Source organism: Megalopta genalis, chromosome 3 (assembly GCF_051020955.1).
Source record: "Megalopta genalis isolate 19385.01 chromosome 3, iyMegGena1_principal, whole genome shotgun sequence".
In the NCBI taxonomy this organism is placed as follows: Eukaryota; Metazoa; Arthropoda; class Insecta; order Hymenoptera; family Halictidae; genus Megalopta; species Megalopta genalis.
In genome coordinates this window covers 10,304,155-10,327,165 of record NC_135015.1, presented here as the reverse complement: position 1 = coordinate 10,327,165, position 23,011 = coordinate 10,304,155, and the positions used below count along the sequence as shown (strand labels likewise).

The following is a 23,011-nucleotide window of genomic DNA, read 5'->3' as shown; positions in this document are numbered from 1 at the left end:
TGGATTATGGAGCGAGTTCTCCAGAGGGTCTATTGGTCGAATTGGCGAGCGGGAAAAAAAGCAGAAAGGGAATGCAGGAGATACGACGTCGAAAAGCAAGAACGGCAAGGAAGAGGGAAGAGGATGGACACGATGCTTCTGCGGGCCGTCACGCGAACCTTGGCGATCCTCGAAGAAAGCCTCTTGTTAGTTCCTCCAATCATCTTGTATTAAACAACCTTTAATTTTTTAATAGATGTCTGTGTGTCTGTTTTAAGTCGCGTGACCAGTGAATTCGACATAAACGCTGCCCGCCCTGTAAAAATATTGCCCTCGTTAGGACACGTTCTTGTGTCGGCATTAAAAATTTCAGTTATTTTGGAAAAAATTCCACGTTCGACTTTCTTATTTTGTATGAAACTATTAATTTATAACATTTAATAAAAAATTATCGAAGTTTTCTATACACTGTTCCAGACAACTTATATGAAAACTCGTGTTCCAGTTATATTATATACGAATCTAAATATCATTGCGTAGTTAAGAAAATGAATATTCTACTCTAAACTGAAAAAAAAAACATAACTGGAAGATTAGCAAGCTAGTCTTAAGATACATTTAGTCTTCAATAGATTGTTTATACAGAAACTGATTTTGTCGCTATCTTAATTGAATAGTTTAACTGATTTACTTATCTTTATTTTAACTCATTCTTAATTTCTAGTGTTGTATTTATTTTTTATTCATATCCTAAATATAAATATTTATAGATACGTATCAAATTATAGATATATGTTAAGTACATTTTACGATTACTAGAACCTACACAAATATAGACACTAATATTTGCAATTGAATTAAAATGATCTCTTAAAAAACGAACGTACCTATACAATTTGGTTCAAGGTTTTTGTGAAACGGTACAAAGTATGTATTTTGAAGGCACGCGAAGGGTTAAAGTTGCGCTACAAAGGAGAGTATTTATGTTGAACGTAAAATTGGTCGGAGGTTTGCTGGTTTCCGACCAGTTCAAACAGATTCCGGAAAACTGTGAGACGGAACGAATCGTTTTCGAGGTCGTCTCAAATATCGCTGAAAGATATCCCGCCGGGCCATTTAACGCTTCCCTGTAGAGCTTCACCGAATGCGCCAAAGAACTGTTCCTCACCGAGTAAAATTCCTACCGAAAGGTGTTGGAAACATAATTATGGTATTCAGGTCCGTCCCCCAAAGATGTTATTCAGTAGCAATATTCTACCTCTTCCCTAGATTCTATTCCGAGCGACAACCTGTGGCTGCTTTCACAAAACGTGTTCGACCAATTTCGTTGGTATCGTAAAATTTGTTCAATAGTCTCAAAAGATACTGTTACGTCAAGAAACATCTCTCAACGTAAAATATCGAAAAAATACTAAAATAATAACGAAAGGACAGTTTTAAATTAAAAAGAAAAAGACAGTTTTAATTCGACACGTCAGTTCGTTGATTTTTGTGAATGCTGAAAAATGATACCTCTCATAAGTAAACTGTGGGACTTTATACATTTCTGAAATACAAGTCAGCATCTGTAGTATCAAAATCAACAGCATTTTTAGTTTAATTTTGCTGCAACGTATTTAAAAAATTTTCGACTTCCAGAAAAATAAATGTTACAATGACATGTGATAGAGTATGGTGCTCGTTTATCGGTGTACCTTGCAATGTTGCGTTTAATAAAGACTATTTTAATAAATTAAGAAAATTTAATGTCGAGAATATAATTACTATGTCAAATTTAGCAGCGTACAATAGCATGAGAATGAAACGCAGAATCGATCGAACGAAACAGATAGACCGGATAAGAGGGAAATTCAGCGAATAATAAATGGAGTTGTTAATCCTAATTGCAATAAACGGCACTAGAATTTCGATTATACGATCCGGTCAAATGGCACCATGATCGGCTAATCAAACGATGATGCCGTGCTATTCAAATAAGTATTTAGCATATAGCATTTCTACATATATTATTAAGGATAGTCGTTTTACTCTGGTTCGAATACAAATTATTTATTATAAATCCACGAACAGTAAATAAATTTCGCATTCATGTGTAATGCCTCATGTCGCACGTTTTTACTGTAATTAATTCACCATATTATATTTTGTCACATGCATTCATAAATTAATTTAATTCACACAATATTAACAATTACTTGAACTAAAAAACACCCAAATACGCGATTGGTGACCCACAAGCGCAACCTTTGTTAGTTAGATATCATTCAGAAATATCAAATTTTTATCTTTGGCTTGCAGAATAAATGCCTACATTTAACGTAAAAATTCAGGAATATGTTGAAGATTTCGTGGAACGTTATCGTTGCTCCTTTTTCGGCCGACGACTTCTTGGACCGTCTCGTGGGTAGTTCAGGGTAAATGTCGAGATAACAATCATCGGCAAAAAATGTTTCTGGTAGGATCACGGGCGTGAACGATAAGCGGCATTCGTTAATCGAATTAATGTAATCTGAAGGAGCAGCTAGGCGAGCACGAGCGAGCGTGATGACGTCCTCGACTTCAGGCTTTTCGGCTTAGACCTCTCGCTCCGGATTAAAACTTTAGAACGACCGGCAAATGACCACCGATCCGAGACCTCGGTGCCGTTTTTTGTTTAGCATTTTTCTTCTTCCCGGACTTCTTTCAGCGAACTTCCGGCGCCGTACGTAGCATACGATACGCTGAACTTTTTTCTTATGTACCATGTTACAACCTGTATAAAGTTTTCCAAAATGGAGTAACGGCGTCCTAAGTGCTAAAGCCCCCAAAGCGGTATCGCTTTACATTCTGTGCCCGTGTAACATTTTCTCCGCCAGCTTCGAACTTTTCGAAAAGTTTTATGTGCAAACACTTCAGTATGGTGAACATTGCGCGCATTTGTTAACATTTTGTCTACCAACAGGTCACTAATAAGATTTTTAATCAGTATGCTTTGTCGAAAAGGAGCATAAATATAGAGGATCGAAAGAGTCAACGGTTACTTTTTAAAACACGTCCTGAAACAACAGGTTTTTATGAAACTTTTATTATACAGTTCTTGCAAATATTCTTTCAAGTAATGACTCCAAAAGAAATTACCATTTCATGCTATTAGTAATTATAATCTATGGCTTGTAATTATATTACTTATGCATCACGCAAAAAATGTTGCAATACACACGGAGTATTAATATTTGATGTTTCCGATATTGTCTAATTTCGCATAATTAATTGTTGTTTGAAGACACTTGAAGTCTGCAAACATCTGGAACAAGTATGTATGTTTTTCAACAGGTATACCATATATTAGCGAAATACAACCGTATACTTACCTTCCGTCGTAATTTCCATAACTTATCCGGATCTACCCTTAATATTATTTATGGCAGTAAAACATACCCTCGGCATTTTCATAATGTATAATTAGCTTCTTTGCGCTTTTCATTCGTTTTTATGAACTCGCAAGTAATGAATATTAAAAAGTATTTGTAAAACTAAATTAAGCGCCTACGGACGTTGTTTGCTCTTTCTCCTTTGCGTTGTTGTTCCGTTCGATCTGTCTTGCCAAACATCGGTCGACAATTTGTACCAAATGCTAGCAACAATTCCCTAAACAGTGATCAAGAAAATGGTGTTACTTCTAAACTAAACAGGTTTGATGTTCAACAATATTTGGTTAAATTGGTTAGAATTGCGAAGAAAATGGTAGAGACCGTTTCCGCAGCTGTTTTAACTGATCTCATTCCAAAGTTAACATACATGCTGAAAATTGTATCGAAATCGGTTACGGGATCAAGGGTTGCAGTAAAAAATTAGATGGAGAAATGTAAGAAACTACGATTGTCTTCACAGTTCCGATCAATTACCGTTTTATTAAAAATCTTTTTACACATCGTTCAGTAAACTAATTCTTCTAACACCTAAAAAAACTGAAGCTGTTTGGTCCAATCTTCAAATAGTTATTTCGTTCTGAACAGTGCACGAAGACTTTTCTAACAGACCGTGAGACACGTTAAATGGGAACTAACGCATACCTCAAAAGATAATACAGATGAAACAGTCGGAATCCTTGGATGCTGCTTAATTTTAGGTTCTCTTAGGACACACCAGATTTCATCGAAAAGAGCACAGTTTTATATAGTATTAGAGGCTTCGGTATGCTAATGGTAACGTGTAAAGAGGTACTGTAAATGCACAAAAATCTGCAATAATAACGTGGAAAAACACGAGAGGCATGCATGTTCACAATGTACAGAAGGATGATAAGAAACTGTTACGAATTTTCCTTTCAAATAGAACGTCTGATTCGTTGTAGGTACAGAAAGGTAGCAGAATTTCTTTATTATGTGAAAATGAATAATATCATTACAATTAACAATGTATTAGATCCTTTAAAATAGTATCTCCCCGTGCAGCTATATGCATCGGCCAAAAACGACGAAAATATAAGAATAGGTGTCAAAGAAATCGCTTGTAATATTGCTGAAGCATCGTGATCGTTCAAGGATGTGTGTAACTACAGAGAAACTAAATTGAAAGAAACAAGATCTAAATAGCAATCGTGTAATACATTTTTCTATAATGAAAGAATTCCGAAAACTTTCTGAACCGGCTATCTTGCTACCGTTTAAAAATATTCGATCACTACTTAGGCGAAAAACAATATTTAGCGAAAAGTGTTCAAAACAGGTAAGTCCTTAAATTTGAATGCAAAATTAGCTCGTGCGGCTGTGTGTGTGAGTAATAAAAATAAAAGAATGACTGAAAATAATATAGATCAATGTTTTTCTATTTCTTTTTCTCTTTAAATCGTAAATGATCAAATATTTTTAAGTGGTAGCGTATATCTATACCAATCGTCCAACAGTTCCTTTTGATGTCTCTCGTCTTTTAGCTAAAGAAAAATTGTTTAGTTCGTTATCCTCTTCATCTCTCAGATGTAAATTCCAAACAAGCAATTCACTCTATTGGATACATTAAAATGCTTTCAAAAAATGTTAATGACATGGCCTTAAAGTGACTTTAAACTCCTAACATTAAAATCAAATACGAAATTCATTTCCGCCATATTGCAAACAAAATACTTCTTACATAACACAACTGAAGAAGATATTTAGGTGATTACCTTTAGTTGGACCACCCTGTATTTACAACCTGTTCGCATAATGACCTACAGTTTAATTATCGGTGGACGATTACTTCAGAGGAGACTGTTGGCGATCGGCTGGTATGCATTATATGTATAAAACCTTTGATGCCAGACAAGAATTCTTAGTATTTCTATTATCAGCCCTCGTACAGGTTCACAAAAAGCTTAAGATAACGAAGGCAATGTCATCATCACCAGACGGTCGAGCATCTCTGTTTTCGAACGCGCGAAAAACCCGCGCGAAGAGTCACCGCCGGAAATCTACTAGCCCGGCCGATGAAAAGTCCACTGGATAAATCGTTCACGAAATGGAAGTTCTACGCTTTTTTCTGTTTTTCTCTTTTATTGAAGCGTGCACGAAAACTCCCAAGAGCTTGTCGCGCGCGCGCACGAAACGTACACAGTGTAAAAAGAAAGTATTTCTCAGGGATTCCAGACATGAATCTGCGTATCCAAATTGATAAAGATATATTACAACACTTGTTCTTATTTCTAGACATTCTACTCGCCGAGAGCGGTGTACGTTCATTTCACTAATTATTCGTGGGAATGAGAACCGTTTTCGTTTGCTAATCACTGTAAATTAGAACACTCCGAGCATGTGCTTCATTTCATAACTTCGTCAACCCTCGAACAGCGGACGATTTTCGCGACTTCATAGGCGAAAATGCCTATTCAGATGATCCATTTCATTTTTCGACCAACTTTTGGTGTGTACATTACCACTCAAAAATATTTGTTCGGCAGCTGCAGTATTCGCAGTTGTTTTGTCGGTAATTTCAAGAGTATAAAAGTTCAAACATCTGTTCGCACATTTTCTGTACTGAAAGAGCAAATCTCATTGTTCATCGAGCAAATGATCTTCGAACGGTAGCGTACTGTACCAACACGATATAAATACACGACTAATAACTTAAAGTCAACTGGAAAAAGTGAGAAGTCAGATGGAGCTCTATAGAAAAGCTGAGTCCGCGCGGACCCAACCGCTGCCGTCCGAGGATTGATAATTATACTTTTAATATAAAAATTCATGAACCCTCAACATACGTAAATGTATGCACAACACTACAGCTTAAAATGTTTCTCAGTTTCTTCTGAGAGAATGACTTATATTCACCCCCAAGAAGGAGGAACGCTATGTTCTTACTAATGGTGGTTCACGGTAACACGAGAGAAAGTTGAACTACAAGTAATGAAATTTGTCGGGCCAACCGCTGAGAAACGAGACGTTAACAACAATTCGTTATCGATATAACTTCTTCGAATCGGCTGTAAAGACGACTCGTTCACGATTGATTTTCGAACTTTCTCCCTCTTGTCAAGTAAAATATCAAGAAAACCATTGTTCGACGATCGTCCCGATGTCCGGACCCATTTCGATACGCATACCCATCCTTAAAAGCCGTGATGCACATCTTTCTCACACCCGGTCGCGTCCTACAGCCTTTGAACCGTGAAACATCAGAATACGCTCGATGGAGAGGTGTTCGTCGGTCGCGTACCATAATGAACAGAGGATATGCAGAGTTCTTTTTGTGCAATGTTCCCATATTAACCATCGTTGGAGTGTGTGTGTGTGTGTGTCTCTCGGACTTTCGCTTCATCCGCGCCACGAAGAGAAGCAGCCGTCGTTTTCGCTCTCCCTAACCGTCGAAGAAAACGCGATTGATCGCGGTGCGTAGACCGCGCTTATTAATTACACAGAAAATGCGAATTACACGATATCTATACGCGCTGCGGCAGCTCGTCCGCCTCGATAAAATGCATCGGCGCATCGTAGTCGCACACGTGATGCGATCCCACTTATGCGATAAAAATGAATACAAAACTATTTGTAATAGGTCGCGACAATGGTGTAATGGATCTACATGCGCCGCCAAATGTATCGTCGTACCCCCCCCCCCCCCTATTTGATCGCGCGCTACGATCACGCGCTAGACATAGATAAACACAATGGATTTTTGTTTCCATTTTCTTCTGAAATTTTTAAATACACGGCGCACGACGATGCTCGCACACGATTTTCCATCCACGTATCGACGTAGGTAATACTAACAAGATTTTCCTTAGAGGAGACGTATCGCTCGTATTATATAATCGATCGTTATAAATTAATAAATATAAAATATATTAAATCGCCAAGAAAACATTTTGAAAAATGAGAAGACGTTTCGGTATTCTTGCTCTACACTCTTGCCTTCCTTGCTGTCTCTTTAAACATATGAACCCGCTTCGTAATTTTTCAATTATCTTTTCCTTGTCTCGTCGTTTGTTTCTTTTTTTTTGTTCGTTTATTTTTCCGCTTCAACGACTTGTCGTTATTACTCTGTTTTTCTTTTTCTCGCATCGCACACACGCATACACAGACAGGAACAATCACGGGCGCACTCCCCTTTTTCCCCCTACCTATGCTACATATAATATTTCGTTCTATCGGAAATAACTTAGCGTCTATGTCCAATATATTAGATATTAAATAATAATCGTATCATCAATATATTAATTTTAAATAATATAATTTCTAACAAAACACCCGCCACTCAACAAATAATCAAAAATATACGTCGACGTTTATCTTATTTGGAATTTCAGTAAAAATAATTACGTCCTAAGGTTTCTACTCATTATCGTAAATCCTCGTGTAATATAATTATATTATTGGCTAACGTAAGGTTTTTACGTACTTCGCGAATACGTTTCTTCCTTCTCCATTTTTTGGCATACTACGATGCGATACATTAACTATGCGCTAATGAATAATATGTGACTCGAAATGATGAAGATACAAGGGATTATATCATACAACCACATTCCTTCCTAATAGAATAGAGATTGTGATTCTCGAGAAGTTAAATAAAGCAAGTGTGTTCGTTAGAAGAGAGATAGTACAAAGTGTGACGGGTTAGAACGTAAACGCTATCTAAACAATCGAATCGCCGCCATTCCGGTGTCGTAGTTAAAACAAAAATTCATTGGAAAAGAAAGATAAAAAAAGAAGCATGAAGGATACAATTTCATCCCATACAATAAATGTGAATTATCCTTATGAATAGATCAAACTGTTACCATCAAGGACTCAATATATTCGATAAAATTCGACTTTGTTCAGAAGCGCCGGGAAAATAAATTAATGGTATAAATCTGCAACGAAAGGAATAATCAAATATATTCTGTAATATAGCAATTCTGTTCAATTCGAATTATAGCAGAATCAATGAAAGTATACAATTTGTAGCGTACACGTCACTTGCGATGTAATTCGTTTGACAAATAGTTATCGTGAGGTTGTGAAAAGTAAATGTTGAGATTTAATTACGGCTGTTAATATGTAACACGATTTAATAGATTTCTACGACTCCATTATTCCACTACATGCAAAGTAGTAGCATATAATTGACAAAAGTGATAACAATAATAGGTTTAATAAGAATACTTAGAATAAAATAATTCCAGTAATAGGATAAATTGTTTATAGCGATATAAATATTATATACTGAGAATTACAGACTTAAAAAAGGTTAGTAGAATATTTATACCGAAGAAGTAAAGAGAAAACTGCACCACAAAGACATTCTTGGGTTGGTCTTTATTTTATCATTTAATCTTTTTTAATAGCATATTGAAAAATACGCGAACACCGTTAAGCTGAAGGCTTATAGCTCAAATACGAATTGGGCAACAATAGGATCAAGCATATACTATGCATTTCTGTTGTAATTAGTATTTTGTACAAAACATATCTCACGTGCTAAAAATTGCTATGTACACAATGATAAATATTTTCTCCAATGTTATATTTCATAAGGTTTTAACATTATTTTTAAATAAGAGACGAAGCAATTAAAACTAATTCTTGCTAATAAATTCGATCTCTACTATCATACAAGTCGATTCTTTCATTGATTCTAATATATGTATTGCAGAATTTGTTTTGGTTTCTAAGAAAGATTTTCTGGTACGCAAAACATACTGATCCAGTAAAATTTCCATCGAATCAATTCCATTTCGCGACACTCCGTTGTTAACGGTTGCTATTAGAAATGAAACTTACGTTACTTATGCGTTATTAGAATAATGCATGTGCATGGGTCTCATGAACCACCGCAATACAATGGAAGTGTTCTCATGTCGCAATCGAATTCACCTTGCTCTTATCAGCTTGTATTTGTCCGCAGAACACATCGCATACGTTACTATTTTCGCTAAATGGTCGAGTACCCCAGGCATTTGATTTCTACCTTGAAACTGTTCGAAGGTCCCCTCCAAGAAGGGCGCCATGATACATAGCATATACGTATTTGTATCTCCAATGTGAAAAATATTCATTTAAGTGTTATAAATACTATCTCACAAAAAATATGATTCTCTCTATAAAATTGTCAAATTCTATTATCTCCCTAAAAACGTGTTGCGCTCGCGATAAAACAACCCGTATTGACGAAACAATGATCGTGTCGTTTGCTATTCGGTAGACAATTATTGAACCCTCGTCCAAGGATCACTTTTTTAACAAGAACGTTGTCGACAGAGACAAATTCGCGATCATGTTCCGGTGCTACGAAGCGTGTCCTACATATTTTTATGCTATTTTTCATTGCATTGATACGGAGATATGAGTTTCGAGATGTTTCCCATCTGAATTAATTAAATAATTTATTATAACTTTTCTTAAATTGCAAGTTAGAAACGTAGAAAATGAGTAAAGAAGCAATGTCTATTTTATAAGATTACACACGAGTTTAAAACAATACTCCTTTCTTTTTTTGTTACATTTTAATGAACTTGAAAATTCATTTTTTGCTGTGACTATTATAATCTAGAAGCTTTTTTAAGTTCTTTTCAAACACAAGACTTTACGTAGATTGAAATATATAAATGGATGTGTAGAGTACACATGAGATATGCAACTAAAAAAATGTATAATTCTGCCGTAATCTGTTATCATAACAAAAGTAAATCTAAGTCTATAAAATGTTACTTATATATGTATATATATATATGCTGTATTTGTATATGTATATATATGTATATAAAGCTTTAAAATTCACTCAGAAAATGAAGATAGACTTCTCCAAATAAAAATAAATTGATAACGTGCAGTTACGCTTGAAGGGAGACCTACGTCCAGTTTCAATTTATACTGCAAACTTTGTGCATTCCATTGGTTCCTGTTCAAAGCGTTTTATAAAAAGTCGAGTCATCCAGGATTCTTAACAAGTTTTTTGCCACGGTAATCGTAGACGCGTCGACAAAACAGAACCATATCCGAGGATACTGGTATCGGAGGCTGTCGATTCTCTCGTGGATATAGTTGATCTCCCGGTGGAACTATTAAACCAGGACTCTCTAATCCCTCCTCGATTCTTCGTAAATTTTTACGGTACCTGTAAATTATATTAAAATTCGGAACGCTCAACAACACTACAACATTGGCATCGAGAGGCATTGAGGATTGTTTTATTATTACTAACTGATTTTTTCGTATTGATGTCTATAAGTATTAGCAACAGTAAAATCTTCGTTCATTTCTTATAAATTTTGCTAAATCAATATTAACACTTTAGCTACTGAGAAGTTTTCAATTTTTCCTTTAACGGTTAAAAAACTGTTAAGTCATCATCAGTATATAGAATGTTACGTGGGATTATTTTTAAAAAATGCCAACTCACCGACAATATTCATTGAATGTCAAAATATAACATTTATCTTCTATACAAGCAACACTGTTTGCATCCCGATGCCGAGAAGCGAACACCTCGTCCTCGGTGTCGTATTGAGTTCTACCTTGCTCAGTATGTTCTGGTCTATAGTACCACAACAAGGAAAACATCATTTCGCCTATAACAAAATGCTTGCCTTTACCCTATCAGTATTCCTTCAAAAGTACAATACAGTGCCGCCCAGATTTTTCTGATTTTACACTTAATTAATATTCCCTTAGGAATCTACTCTTGAGGTGCAAACTACAAATTATTATGAAATTTGACAGAAAAATGTATTTCTTAAACAAATAACAAAAGCTAAATTTTTCTCCTGTATCCGCCGTTAAAAGACGTTTACTTTATTAAAAATTGTAGTAATTTGCTCCTTTCATGGACAGCACTGTTGCAAAAAAAAAGTATCACATATAAAAATATACCGTCGTCTGGATTTTCCCATAACGCGGCAATTTTCGCTACAAACGGCAAATCAGCTTTTCGTGGACCACTCTTTAATAAAACACAGTCACGAGGTCGTAACACATCGCCACTTTCGTGTTTCATACTCGCGTAACATCGACGTATAGCCGATTCTTCGTTCTGAAAAATAAATAAGAACATAATTAACTCAATCTGCTTAGTATCGTTTACACCGTAATTATATCAAACACTTTTGGCTGTTCAGGATCAAGGTTTTTGACAACAAAAGATTTATTAAAATACTGTAACTTTTCTGCGATTTTGAACAGCTAAAAATAAATTATAAACATGCATATACCGTTAAATAAACTTTGGCTTCAAACGGATCCCCTTCCCAACTCCATCCATTACTCCACTTGGGTTTTAAAAATGTTTTCCTAGTTAGCAATAAATTTTCATTTCCTACTATGCATTCTTCGACTTTGGTAGTTGACTTTTTTACATATGCTTTCTTCGTGCTTTTCCGTTTCTTCTTAATCAGGGCTGGCTTTTTAATAGTCTCATTAATAGTTTTTAATTTAGATTTTGTTGTACTCTCGTGCTTTTTACCGTTATCTTTTTTCGTTTCCTGAACTTTGGATTTACTTTTCCCTTTACCTCTACTTCTATCGTGCGCCTTTAATTTTATCCGTGTGTCAGTTTTACTTTTAGAATGACCGCTTTTTGAAATTACTTTTGATAATTTCTGAGATACTATATTTTTTGCTACATCAACTTTTTTAACTACCTTCTTCACTGTAATTAACAGATTCCCTTCTTTCTTTGTCTTTTCAGACTTTCCTATATTCTTGTTCTTGCGATCTTTTTTCTGAGTCATTTGCAAACTTTTTTGTATAACGTTGTTAATAGTCTCCATGATAGAATTATCGCTGACTGCGTGTTTAAAGCAATTTGGGATATTATTACTTGTACTTTGTTTAGAAGTCTTTGACTTTTTCGGTACAATTTCGCAAGAAGAATCTCTATCAACTTTTCGCTTTTGACTCTGAATATCTTTCTTAGGTTGCTTTTTCTTTGAAATGCATACATCATTGTTAGTATCAACCTGTTTGATCAGAGATAAGATTGGTATAGAAATTTTAGATGAAAAATCACTATTAGTTAAATCTTGTGAAGAACCAACAGAAAGAGTTCTTTTGCTCACTTTCCTTTTCTTTCTACTATCTGATAAACTATCTAAAGACAATTTTCTCTTTGACACCTTTTGACATTTAGGTTGTTCTTCTTCCACTTCTGTTTTTTCTATACTTTCTTTCTCTGAAGGTTCCTCAATGGTTTCTTGTACCGTTGGTTCATAATCTGGCTTTTTCCAATTTTCATTCTCAATCACAACAACATCGTTCAACTCCTCTTTAACATCGGGATCTGCATCCAATTTATCATCTAATAATATACCCGAATCTTTGTCGATCTCTAGAATAGCCATTTGTCCCTCTTTCATGCATTGCTCACATTTCATTATATCGCACTTGTAATCTGATTCGCACTTGACATTACAATTTGCGACACAAGTCAAGTTATCACCCATTTCTACACTACAAGATTCGCACTTCACATTGTTATTTTCTAACTTGAATGTGTGAAACTTGTTACTTGGACACGTTGTCACCGACAATTTCTCAGTAGGAGAAAGATTTTCCATTTTAACTTCACACGTTGATGTACAGGCATGTTTCTGACACCCACACTTTTGCAACTTATCCTCCATAGAATTCTTCTCATTCTGGAAGAGCATTAAACATGTTAAAGTTATTGCATAACATGGAAAGTTGAAATTAAAATCTGTAACAAAAATTAGTTATGCAGAATAAGGAGACACTTGACTAGTTTCGATGACCTTAAAATATGTTTTCAAGATCGACGTTCTAAACATTCCAACCTAACATCACATTTCAAGATCATTGAAGTCAGTGAAGATGTACCCTTATATTCTACATAATAACCAAAAATCCTTTTAGAAAGTGAAAAAGTAATATCAGACCTTGTCTTTGCAGTCCGAGTTTTGAGTGCGATTATGTCCACCGACTAAGTTATGAGAAGGAGGCGCCGAAGGTTGGTTCTGATTCAGGTTGCGATGTGTGTTCAGTTGGACGCGATCCGTATCCCAGGCATTGGCACCGTGAGGCGGCGCTAGCCCGGCTAGCCCCCTCGCCGGCGAGGGCGGACCTACCAAAGCACTGGGCGGCAATGACAGACCGGTCCCCGATACCACTGGCGCTCCCTTACCATTACCAATAAGGGGCCCAGTATCCACGTTTTTTGGACAAGATTGCATCGGGCATGGACAACTCTGGAAGGCTGCATCTAAAATAAATGATTAAATATTTATATCTAATCCATATTACTGCTTGCAACATACAGATTCAGAGACCTATACAAGATACAGAGACAAGATACAGAGACAAGATACAGAGACAAGTAATTGTTATACTTACGATCTAAAAAGGGTCTTCCTTGAGAATGCAGATATGCTGGATTAGGTGGAGGTGGAGGTGGTGGAGGAGGTGGCGGATATGCTCCATAGTATGGGGGTAAAGGATATTCACCAGGTGGAGGCGGAGGTGGTTGATAGTCGACGACTGCTGGACCACCTGCGGTAGCACCACTTCCAGGACCACCACCTCCACTAGATTCTTGATATCCATAATACTGCCTGAAAATATACCTTTTATAAGGCAAGTTAAAAAAAATGAACTTTTGTTACTATGGTTTCTCCAAATTGTAACATCAGTAAGAATGAATTTGTAGTACCTTCTATAAGTTGGTGCATATTTATAGTAAGGTGGTGGATGAGCATGTGGATGAGAGTAGGCTGAGGGATAACACAAATCTGCATATTGTGGCGGTGTACCATAGTATTGAGGACAATATGCCCTATAGAATCCACCTCCTGAAATAGGACATTGGATAATTGATTGTTAAAAACATTTTTTATTTCTGGTTTCCTTGTATTCTCTTTTGATTATTTTACGCATGCGTGTGTGTGTAATAACATTGATAAACTATGTATTTATACCTGTACTACTAGTTCCACCGGAAGTTGTTGAAGTTGCTACCAAATCATCTGAACCTTCAGAATTTTGGGGAGGCGTAGGAGTTGGTTCTGGAGGTGGTCCTTTTATTGGTGGCAAAGTTGGTGGGTGCTGTATCAGTGGACCAGCCGGCTGATAATACCCTAATAATTTAAAACATTCAGAGTTTCAAGAAACTATATGGAAATTGTTTATTTAAAAATGTTACAGAAAGATTTTAAAAAATTTTAATTTGCAGAATATAATAGCTATATTTATAAAAGGAAATTATAATTAATTTACCATGTTGGTGTGGAGCTGAGAATGCTGAATGTCTCCTCGGTGACATATTTGGATGATTGCCCTGACTACCAGGTGGTTGCATTGATGATAATGCACCTAATGGTGTATATGACTTGCAAGGTTGTTCCAACTTTTGCTATTACAGAAAAATAAACATTCAACAATTTAACAATCATAAAAATATAGTAAATTCTTCCCAATTTGCCTTCAGCTTGTAAACAAAATTAGACAATTCGCGGCTCACTTTTATAGTTGCCGATTGTCAACAATTATAAAAACGAGGTGCAATCAAATAATCGTATCTCCTCTTCCCAGGTTATCTATTTTTGTTTACAAGCTGAGAAAAAGAAATTAGGGAGAATTTACTGTATATTTTAATTACTTAACTATACATTAAAAATTTTACTATTTCAATGAAAACACCTCACCTGCTCATGAAGTTCAGTAGCAACTGCAGTAGCTGCAGTTTGAGTGTGACTGGTTGAACTTATTCTATACTGCATACCAGCAATGCTACAAAACCCTTCATGATGCGTGGATCGAGTTTGATTAACATAAACACCTATGAACAAAATTATTTACCATAATAAATTATAAATACATGCAAAGATAAATATATATATATATATATATATATATAACTAATGCAAATAGATATAGTACCAGTAATAGTAACATCTGTATCCTGATTAACAATAACAAGTTTGTTGGATGGTTTTAGTACTTCATCCTGGTCTGAGTTTTGCCTTGATTTTCGCTTGTCAATATCAGAATCATTTTGTTTTCGTTTTTTAATAATTTCTACCTCCGATTCACTAGAGGAATCAGAACTGCTACTGCAACGATTTTTCTCATCCGAATATGAAGCAGCCAAAATTGCAGTAGCATTAAGACTTGCCATTCTTTTACAAACAACCATATCTTTCAAATCCATTACTTCTTCATTTCTCTTTCTTCGTTTAATTGTTTTTTTCTTAGTGTATTCTACACTTTTTTCCTGTTCACAATCATCCTCAGAAGAAGATGATGATGAAGAACTCTCTATCATATCCCAGTGCTTTCCCCGTAAACCTGGAACGTTACGGAGTTTCCTTTTTGGAATATTTTCTTCTCCTTTACTTTCTACTTTCTTTTCCTTCTCCTTACGAACTGGTTCTTCTTTTTCTTCTTTAGCTTTCTTCTGTTTCTCTTTTTCAGGTTTTGGTTTACAGAAACCACCAAGGTACACACCACCAGTTTCATTTTCATATAAACAATGTACTTTAGCCAATGCATTTAAAGAAGCCACTCTATGTCTTTTTGGTCCACTCCAGAAACCAAATAATCTCATTCGTCGAACAGGTTCATCAGATGGTGAACTAGCTCTTTCTTTTTTCTTAATCTCTTTCTGTTTGCTTTTCTTTATTTCATCATTACTTTCATTTTCTGAATCTGATGACAAAGCATTGCTACTTAAGTTATCACTATTAACTGCTTCCTGTTTTAAATTAGTTTCTGTTACATCTTCACTATCAGTGTGTTCTTGTTTAGAAGTAACACTATCACTTGGACTATCTTCGCCAACTTTGATCTGCTTAAACGATTCTTCGGAAGATGTCTCTTCAGAAGAAGAAAGTATTTGATTAGTGCTCTCTGTTTGTGCTTTTATAACCTTCTTTTTCATTTTTTTACCAAGCTTTGGATTACTTTTTACAGGTTTTTTAATGTCTGATAATTTCGATGGTGATAGTTCTTCCTTACCATTTTTATCAATATCTTTACTTTCTTCTACTTCACTTTTTATATCTTTTAGTTTAATTTCTTCATTCAAATCATCTTTACTTACAACCTTCTTCTGTTCATTTAATGGTTTCTCAATTTCTTTTATATCCATTTTCTTTTTAGGTACAACTTTCTCTACCAGTGTTTTAAGCTTATCATCTTTTTTTAATGCAGTGCTTATTTTACTATTTTTCAAAGGCAACTTAGCTTTCATATGCTTCCTTAACTTTGGTTTTTTCTCTTGCATGACTTTACCTTTAGAAACATTAACACTTTTCTTCTTTGCTTTCTTCATTGTATCATCTTCTTCACTTATTGATGTTTCTTCGTCTTTTATTAACTTGTTTATCTTAATCTTCTTATCTACCAGTTTCTGAACTACTGATAGATGTGACTTTTTTGTTAAAACAGTCTTTCTAGAAATACCTTTCTTTTGCAATGATCTTGTTTTAGAACTCTTTTTTGTTCGTGTTAAAGAACCTTTGCTACTTATTGTACCTTTCTCTAGAAGTTTTTTGCATTCTGACTTTTTGTCTTTTATCACAGAAATCTTTATATTTTCTTTGAAGTCTGACTTTACTGGTTTCCCATCTTTCTTCTTGTCATCTTTGCATTTTTTCTTAGTAATGGAACAAACAGTATCTAACTTTTCTTCATGTAAATTATTCTCTTCTGAAACATTTGAAAGATTTATTTGATCTTCTGTACTTTCCTCCTCAAGTTTACCACTTTTCTTTTTCTCTTCCATTTTTTCGACCTTTTTCTTACTTTCTATTAACTGTTTCTCAAGTTTTGTTTTCTCCTCTATCTTTTGTACTTTCTTTTTTTCTGTTATATCATAAGTACACTCATCAGTGACTTTTTCTTCTACCTTCTCCAATCTTTTTTCTTCTATTTTATCGCATTTCCTCTCCTGATCTTTAGCACACTTTTTCTTTTCATCTACCTTCTCAAATTTCTCTTTTCGTTTATCTTCAATTTTCTTCTTATCTTCGATCTTCTTCTTTTCTTCAGCCTTCTCCGATTTTTTCTTTTCACTATCTACTTTCCTTTTGGCATCATCCATCGGCTCAAGCTTCTTAGGCTTTTTTTCTTTCCTCACATCAGATACAGCTTTCTCTAAAAATGAGCGACGTTTTTTAGCAATTGTTGGCATTTTGGTTGCCTTCCGGGCAACCATCGCCTTTTTCTGTGTCTTCATTATAGTTCTTTTCTTTACATTTTCAGTTTGACAGAAATATGCTCATAGTTGACGAAAGTCCTGAGCAAACAATTAAGACTACCTAACTGCCATTGTAAAGTTTAATTAGATAGGTACTGTAACTTCCACTGAAGCTGTCTATATCTGCAAATAATATAAGGAAATATAACATCATTAGGCATGAATTATAAAAATTTATGTACTTCATGCAAATGTAAAATGGACTACTTTAGTAACCTACTTTTCAAAGTAATATTATTACATTAATAGCAAAATATCTGTATTTAAAATATTTCATGTTTTCTTAAAATTAAGATAATTTGATTTATTCTCCTTTTCCTTTTTGAGAATACCGAAAAAGGACAAATTGACACGAATGTTTTGTGAAACCGAAATACCTTTAATACTTAAACTACGACTAAAATAAAAAAGATCTATACTTTTTTATAGGAAACAGACGAGCGAATTCCACAAGAACGAATAAATGAAATATAATTTCGATCGAGATAGTTGGATGCGCGCACTTTCATCGACTTGTTGACAAATCGATCCCTTTAAATCTCAATGTTCACATCATTTAACATACATCAGTGAAATTCGGCTTTCAATGTGTCCGTTTATGTCCCTTTTATTCTTCTTGGAGGAAGATTACTCCAATTATCACAAAAAAAAAAACAGTGTTCACGTTGTACGTAGAGAAATTAAAAGGACAAGGACACCAGGATACCTTTAAAATGTATCCGTAGATGGCCACAAGTGGCTAACATAAACTCAGTCTACTGATCGATGAATTTGTCACGTACGAAATTTTGCCAGGCTCGTACTATATTACGAAAGCCACGAGCGATATATCCTCAAAAAGGTGATTTCTAATATACGAATCGCAAGTATAATCGAAAAATAAAACAAAAATATAGAACGATATATAATTTATGTTTACCTCTAGCGAACCCTTTTGTTCCTACACACGGCCCGCGAACGCTTTTTTAAACGATAAATTAATACACTGATGCAGTTGACTAGTCTGGTGACTTTCCACTCAAACGCACCACTAAAAGGAACAACAACGCAACTGTTTCCCAAATGCTATTCGCCCAAGTTTGCGAAGCTTAACACGGATTTTGCATTGCCTTCGCCCAAAACACGTATCTCACTCGACGTCCCTGCCCTTTTACCGTTGCCTTGTCGGCCATTTTCTTCCTCGCGCCGCCCCCCCACTTCTCTTCTTTTGCGTTTCCAATACATGTACATACATAGTAAGTACATGTATATACACTGTACATATATGCACTCTATCGTTTTCTCGGAAATATCCGCTAGATGGACTCACTCCACTGCCGCTAGGAGAATAAAGATTTTTTTTTTTAATTTGTTCAAAAATAGAAAACAGACATAAAGAAATTACTAATGAGATTAGGAAAATTAAAACAACGGGAACACAAATTTTCATACGAGCAAAGCCTTTCTGATTAAAATATTTGTTTCTGCGAACAAATCAATAATGATGACGTTCTTATTTTGTAATTTTGGACTACATTTTATAATGTAAATTATTCGATGAGTGTAAATGTATAATTGATTCGCTATTACTTCTAGTTAATATAATTTAATTACTTAAAAGATGTTTGAATTCTAACACGTACGTATAATGTATAAACAAATATATTTGAAACCATTTTAAAAATCTGATAACATTATTGCACATTATTCATGGAACATTTCATTGCCACTGGTACAAAAATATATATTAACAAAATATTACTTTTCACAGTAAAAAGCAATATCACTTTATTCAACGTCTCTCTAATTTAAATATTGTGGCAATCCAAACAATATTGCTTTCACTATGTCTCCTGAATGTAATTCAGGTTTTTCAGTGGTACGAGCCGGTAGCATTAACAATGCATTCGCTTGTTTGCAATTAAGTAGTTTACTACTTATTTGATTTCCGGTGCTATAAGCAACTGGTAATCCACGTGGTTCCTTCCATTTTACAATTGCTCTAGCATATTCAGGACGCGGATCCAAATTGTAAGACGATGTCAACTGCAATGAATGTATACGTTCAATATTATACAATTTAACAATCCTTGATGAATACAAATATTACATACTTGAGCTTCTATAAGGGTAGGCAAGGAACTGTCTTTACATAATATCTTTAGTACCGGTAATGCAAATAAATGCATAGTAACAGTTGCAGATACTGGATTACCTGGTAAGCACAAAAAGTATTTTTTCGTACCCTCAAATAAACATGTTGCAAATGTTGTTGGTTTTCCAGGTTTCATGTTCACGCGTCCTACATAACAAAGTATTATTAGAAAATTAATTAAAATTGATTATTAGGCACAGTTAATAAGTAATAGGTGCTATTAACATAGATACCAAAATGTATTGTTGCATTAAAATGGTGTTGAAGTATAGGTTTCAACATATCTCTATCACCCATTGATACAGAACCAGTAGTGATAAGGACATCAACTTGTCGTAAAGCTTGTTTAATCTTGAATATCATTGCAGCTTCTCTATAGAGTTTGTAGATAGAATTTTAGTAAGAGAGTCAGTATTATACTGCCCTGTGGCTTCTATATTAAAAAACTTACTCGTCTTGCGCAATACCCATATCTATGGGATAAAAACCATTTTCCTTTAGTATCGATAATAACGTAATCTTATTACTATCATATACACGTCCTGGCAACAGATCTGTTCCAGGAGATTGCAATTCATCTCCAGTAGATAACACACCAACTTTAGGAAGATCAGTAACAGTTACTTCTTTATAACCACAAGCCGAGAGAAGACCTAATTCTACCGCACCAAGTTTTGTTCCTGCTTTCAAAATCAATTCTCCTTTGATAATATCGCATCCAATAGGTCTAAACAGGGATTAGAACATGAAATTATTGAATTACTTCTTAAATATTACAGCATAATAGAAATAAAAGTACCTAATATCTTGTCCAAATTTTACGTCAGTCATAATTTCAATTTCTTTTTCCTCTGTATTATCAGAAGTTCCTTCTATAAGTTTAGTGTCTTCCACTTGGACAACTGCTGTCGCATCTATATTAACATAATTCATGAAAAATAAATGTAGAATATTATCTTTATGAAATGCAAGTAATAATTTACCATCCGGAACTGGAGCACCCGTATTTACTCTAACACATGTCCCAGGTTGCAGATTAATTGAAGTTGCCTATAAATTCACATATTTTAAATTTTATACCAATATTTCAAATGATTAACAGTAACAATAAAAAAATGTAGTAAAGAATAATATTACTTACAAGATCACCAGCTTTTATCCCACTTAAAACTTTTCTCTTTCCTTTCCCATCATTTGCTAACACGGCATAGCCATCTTTAATAGATGCTCGAAATGGTGGTAAATCATATTTGGATTCTAAGTCATTACCCAATATTCTACCATGAGCTTCATCTACATTTACTATTGACGTGGATTTTAATGGATCTGTACTTTGACATATTATTTTCGCAGCCTCTTCCATAGAGATCATTGGATATGGTGATTCTCTGTTACGTCCTACTACATTCCCCAGGCACAACTACCAAAATTTGTTCATGCATATTACTAGTGCTAAAAGTTACTCTAATATTCTTTTATTTTAAATTTTTAACTTACAGATGTTTCATCTTGACATTTATGTGCACAAACAGAAGAACTATTTTGTATATTTTCATGTGTATCTTTTATTTTTTTCTTATTATCTCTCAACAAATCTATTGCATGAGGTATGACAGGAGCAATTACGCTCAAGCATTCTTTAGCAGCTTTTGGTGACCCAGGTAAATTTATAATTAATGTCTTATCTCGTATTCCACATACAGCTCTTAATGATGCGCAATAAAAAATTATTAATAATAAAATACAGCTTTAATTTGACATGTATATCATCTTGTATATAAAATACCTAGACAACATAGCCATTGGAGTGATTTTTAAACTGGCAGTTATCATTGCTATAGCAATACCTGGAGCTTCTTTTTGAATAATTTGTTTTGTTGCTTCAGGAGTCACATCTCTTTTAGAAAATCCAGTACCACCAATTGTCAAAATAACATCTACTTTTCTGCTCTGACTCCAACGTTTTAGACTTTCCTATAAATGATAAATATATAATAATATTAACATCTTTAGGCTTCTTATCAGTAGACATTAAACAAAAATTTGCAAATAAAGAAAACAGGATATATACCATTATTGTGTATTCATAATCTGGGATAATCTCCTTAAAATAAACCTCTCCTTTAAGAATTTTTCCAATTTCAGACGTACTGTTATTAATAAAATTTTCTATTTCAGGCCCACTTTTGTCTTCAGCTTCTCCAGTAGAACAGCTGTCACTAACTACAATAAGAAAATTATGTAACATTTTAAATAATACAAATGCAATTAATTAGCAACAAAATACTAATATATTGTAGGAAAATTAATTTAATAATATTAAAAAGAAATTAATTGATATTTAACTGTCGTAAACAAATTTACGACTCAATATACATACTCGTCAATATTCCAAACCTTATAGAATTCATAATTTCTTATTATTTTATCAATGTCGAACTTGTTTTTATCTTGTCGAACTATATAATTCTGAAATAACATCAAACACATTAGAAACACAAATATAGATTATATTTAATTATAATTGGGAGTTATATAAGATAATCGACAAATCCAAAATATAAATTTGAATTGTTAAATTTAACAATAAAATATATATTACCATACGCATAAGCGCATACAAGTACGTACAGATGCTCTCTTTTTGAAGAATGGTCACAAGACATAAAATAATATTTTTCATTGCTACCAACCATAAAAATACAGATCCACATGATCTCAATACAGATCTCAGCTCATGCATCGATGCATTTTACTATGAACATACATACATACATGTATTTTCTTATTCATTTATAAACGATGATTTAATATAAAATATGAAAGTTTTGGAATAATGTAACGGACAGGAAAAAAAAATACATATTTACACTTCAGATTATGTTTATAAACCGTTAAATTACATTAGTACATAATAAAAATTGCAGGCATAACAAATATAAATAATTAATATAAATTCATTTTCTTCAAAAACTGTGTTATAGAATTTTTAATTACAAATGAACTTGTTATTGTTTACATTGTATATGCGCATGTGCGGAAATAGTTAAAGTAAAATTCTGATACATACGTCCAATGTTCTACAGCGCCACGAGCACCATGCGGTACACAGTATGAACATGTAACGTACACATGTGTTATAGAGTAGTCTCTTCATACCATCGTACAATTCAAATGAAGCAAGACGACGTTTGAGAGGCCGAGGTAAGCTTTCTCATTATCCTGTTTGGCTCTAGCGTATTACCAATGGTGGTC

General features: G+C 34.3%; 2 protein-coding genes across 6 annotated transcripts; both read right to left on the bottom strand.

Moving 5' to 3' along the window:
• Positions 1-4,302: 4,302 nt before the first annotated feature.
• Positions 4,303-18,826, bottom strand: LOC143259124 (uncharacterized). Of its 3 annotated transcripts, none has more exons than XM_076519986.1 (12): positions 18,542-18,826; positions 15,303-17,745; positions 15,068-15,201; positions 14,640-14,775; positions 14,342-14,500; positions 14,077-14,215; positions 13,761-13,990; positions 13,307-13,629; positions 11,624-13,048; positions 11,286-11,445; positions 10,816-10,984; positions 4,303-10,530 (listed from the first exon to the last, which is right to left on the bottom strand). In XM_076519986.1, exons 2-12 carry the CDS (start codon positions 17,599-17,601, stop codon positions 10,344-10,346), a joined length of 5,361 nt encoding a protein of 1,786 aa, XP_076376101.1. In that variant the 5' UTR covers positions 17,602-17,745; positions 18,542-18,826; the 3' UTR covers positions 4,303-10,343. The 3 variants fall into 3 exon arrangements, with proteins under 3 accessions (XP_076376101.1, XP_076376103.1, XP_076376102.1); XM_076519988.1 differs by having other exon boundaries at positions 13,761-13,978; XM_076519987.1 differs by lacking the exon at positions 18,542-18,826 and adding an exon at positions 18,188-18,458.
• A 421-nt stretch (positions 18,827-19,247) lies between these two features.
• Positions 19,248-22,879, bottom strand: cin (Molybdenum cofactor synthesis protein cinnamon). 3 transcript variants are annotated; one of them, XM_076519997.1, is made up of 12 exons: positions 22,827-22,879; positions 22,137-22,225; positions 21,828-21,979; positions 21,543-21,730; positions 21,254-21,461; positions 20,898-21,176; positions 20,740-20,806; positions 20,556-20,670; positions 20,208-20,483; positions 19,990-20,129; positions 19,716-19,903; positions 19,248-19,647 (listed from the first exon to the last, which is right to left on the bottom strand). In XM_076519997.1, the coding sequence occupies exons 2-12, from the start codon at positions 22,165-22,167 to the stop codon at positions 19,405-19,407; spliced, it is 1,887 nt and encodes a 628-aa protein (XP_076376112.1). In that variant the 5' UTR covers positions 22,168-22,225; positions 22,827-22,879; the 3' UTR covers positions 19,248-19,404. The 3 variants fall into 3 exon arrangements, with proteins under 3 accessions (XP_076376112.1, XP_076376111.1, XP_076376110.1); XM_076519996.1 differs by lacking the exon at positions 22,827-22,879 and adding an exon at positions 22,388-22,516; XM_076519995.1 differs by lacking the exon at positions 22,827-22,879 and adding an exon at positions 22,359-22,509.
• Positions 22,880-23,011: the final 132 nt, after the last annotated feature.